Source organism: Histoplasma capsulatum, genomic scaffold, assembly GCF_000149585.1.
Source record: "Histoplasma capsulatum NAm1 scaffold_12 genomic scaffold, whole genome shotgun sequence".
Lineage (NCBI taxonomy): Eukaryota > Fungi > Ascomycota > Eurotiomycetes > Onygenales > Ajellomycetaceae > Histoplasma > Histoplasma mississippiense.
The window spans coordinates 784,304-785,980 of NW_001813971.1; the positions used below are offsets into that span (position 1 = coordinate 784,304).

Sequence of the window (1,677 nt, forward strand, 5' to 3'; positions counted from 1 at the left end):
CGTCCTTACTCGGCATGGGCGCAACACTATGCGTCGAAGCAACGCTACCATACTACTTCGACCCGGATAGTTCGGCAAATGCGCACGCCCTCCGCAGCGCCGTCGCTATGTACTTTGTCTTCTCTCTCTTTTTCACACCCCTCGGTGTGTTGTCGTGGATATACCCCGCAGAGATCTTCAGCACGCCCATCCGGGCCCGCGGAACCTCCGTCAGTACATTCGTCAACTGGTCATTCAATCTGCTGTTCGCACAGTGTGCACCAATTGGACTGTCAAGGTTGGAATATCGATTCTTTTATTTCTTTATGGCGTTTAACTGGGTTGGAGCAGCGATGGTTTGGTTGTGGTATCCGGAAACCGTAGGGAAGACGCTGGAGGAAGTAGAAGACGTGTTTAGAGATGGAAATTTAACATCGAGGGTGACTGGCGTGGCAAATGGGCTTACCCCTGGTAACAGTGGTGGTGAGGAAGCCTCGGTGTCTCCCGCTGGAGGACCTGTACAGGAGACGAAAGGAGCCGTGTAAATGGTGCCGTGGAAGGAGTGATTGGATCATGGGCGTTTGGGCGATGGCGATGGGATGCGTATCTCCAAAACGTGTAGATTTCTTTTCATGGTAAAAGCAATTACTTAGGGTTGACTGGAGCGTAAATACTCCCTCCCTACTTTAAGAAACATCGTCGTGCACAACAACGCTATGAGCAGGGGAAGTGACGGAGAGTGCTAAGGATATCTTATGAACCACTGAGACATACATTGTGTGAAAATCTTCTTCCTTTTTTCTTCATCCTATGTGAATATATCCCTCACAGTATCCTTAGAAATAGTTAATGAACATACATAGTAGCTTCTCAAGTTCAATCCTCCTCCCCCAAACTTTCTCAAACCTCACTTGATATGTGGACAGTTATAACTGACCAAATGTACGCTGTATATTCGCAAGGTCAAATCTGTCAAGGCTGTTTTGCGACGGTATATGGGCAATTTTAAATTAAGCTGCCTAGCTAAAGCGCCTTACTTGCTCTTTAACATTAACAAAATAAAAAAGCATGGGTTCGCTTAGCCGTCGCGAAGCAGGTATCTACAATATAAATATTTCTATATTTCTCCAACTTGTTGCACTCAAAAACCAAGGTGAATGTGTCCTATTATGAAGTTTCGCAAAGTTCACGTAATTTCAGGAATTAGGAAAGAAAGAAATCGAATTAATAGAGTAAAGGAAAGAAAGAGATTCCAAAAATACGACGTGCAGTAGCTTTAAGTTCATTCACTGAAATGTAGCGGTCAGGCCATTCATTTCTCCGCTTACCATCATTATTTAGAGCTGCGTTAAGCCTGAGAGCAGCAGGAAGGCTGCAATAAAGGCTGTCGAGCCTCTAGCCGATGGCTCTGCAGCTCCAGAGTACGTGGGCGACTCAGAACCAACTGTGGCAGTTGGGTAGATGGCAGTGCTCAAGGTATATGGAGTAGCTGGGATAGCCGTATCATAACCTTGATTAGGGAGGGTCGGATTAGGTGGAGTTGTCGGTTCTGTTTCCTCCAAGTAGACCGTTGTTGAAATAGGGATGGTCTTCGTGATAACAGTGGAATAACGGCCAGCTGGGCATGACGGGACAGAAGGAGGGCACGCTGATGCATCTCACAGATTGTGGTGCTCAGCATGGTAGAGGTAGTGTGAA

At 46.5% G+C, this 1,677-nt stretch overlaps 1 protein-coding gene across 1 annotated transcript; it reads left to right on the forward strand.

Annotated features, from left to right (window-relative positions):
* Positions 1-14: 14 nt before the first annotated feature.
* HCAG_08782 (predicted protein) lies at positions 15-524 on the forward strand (the record flags this gene model as incomplete). The annotated part of the gene is made up of 1 exon (XM_001536410.1): positions 15-524. One exon carries the CDS (start codon positions 15-17, stop codon positions 522-524), a length of 510 nt encoding a protein of 169 aa, XP_001536460.1.
* Between the last annotated feature and the right edge of the window lie 1,153 nt (positions 525-1,677).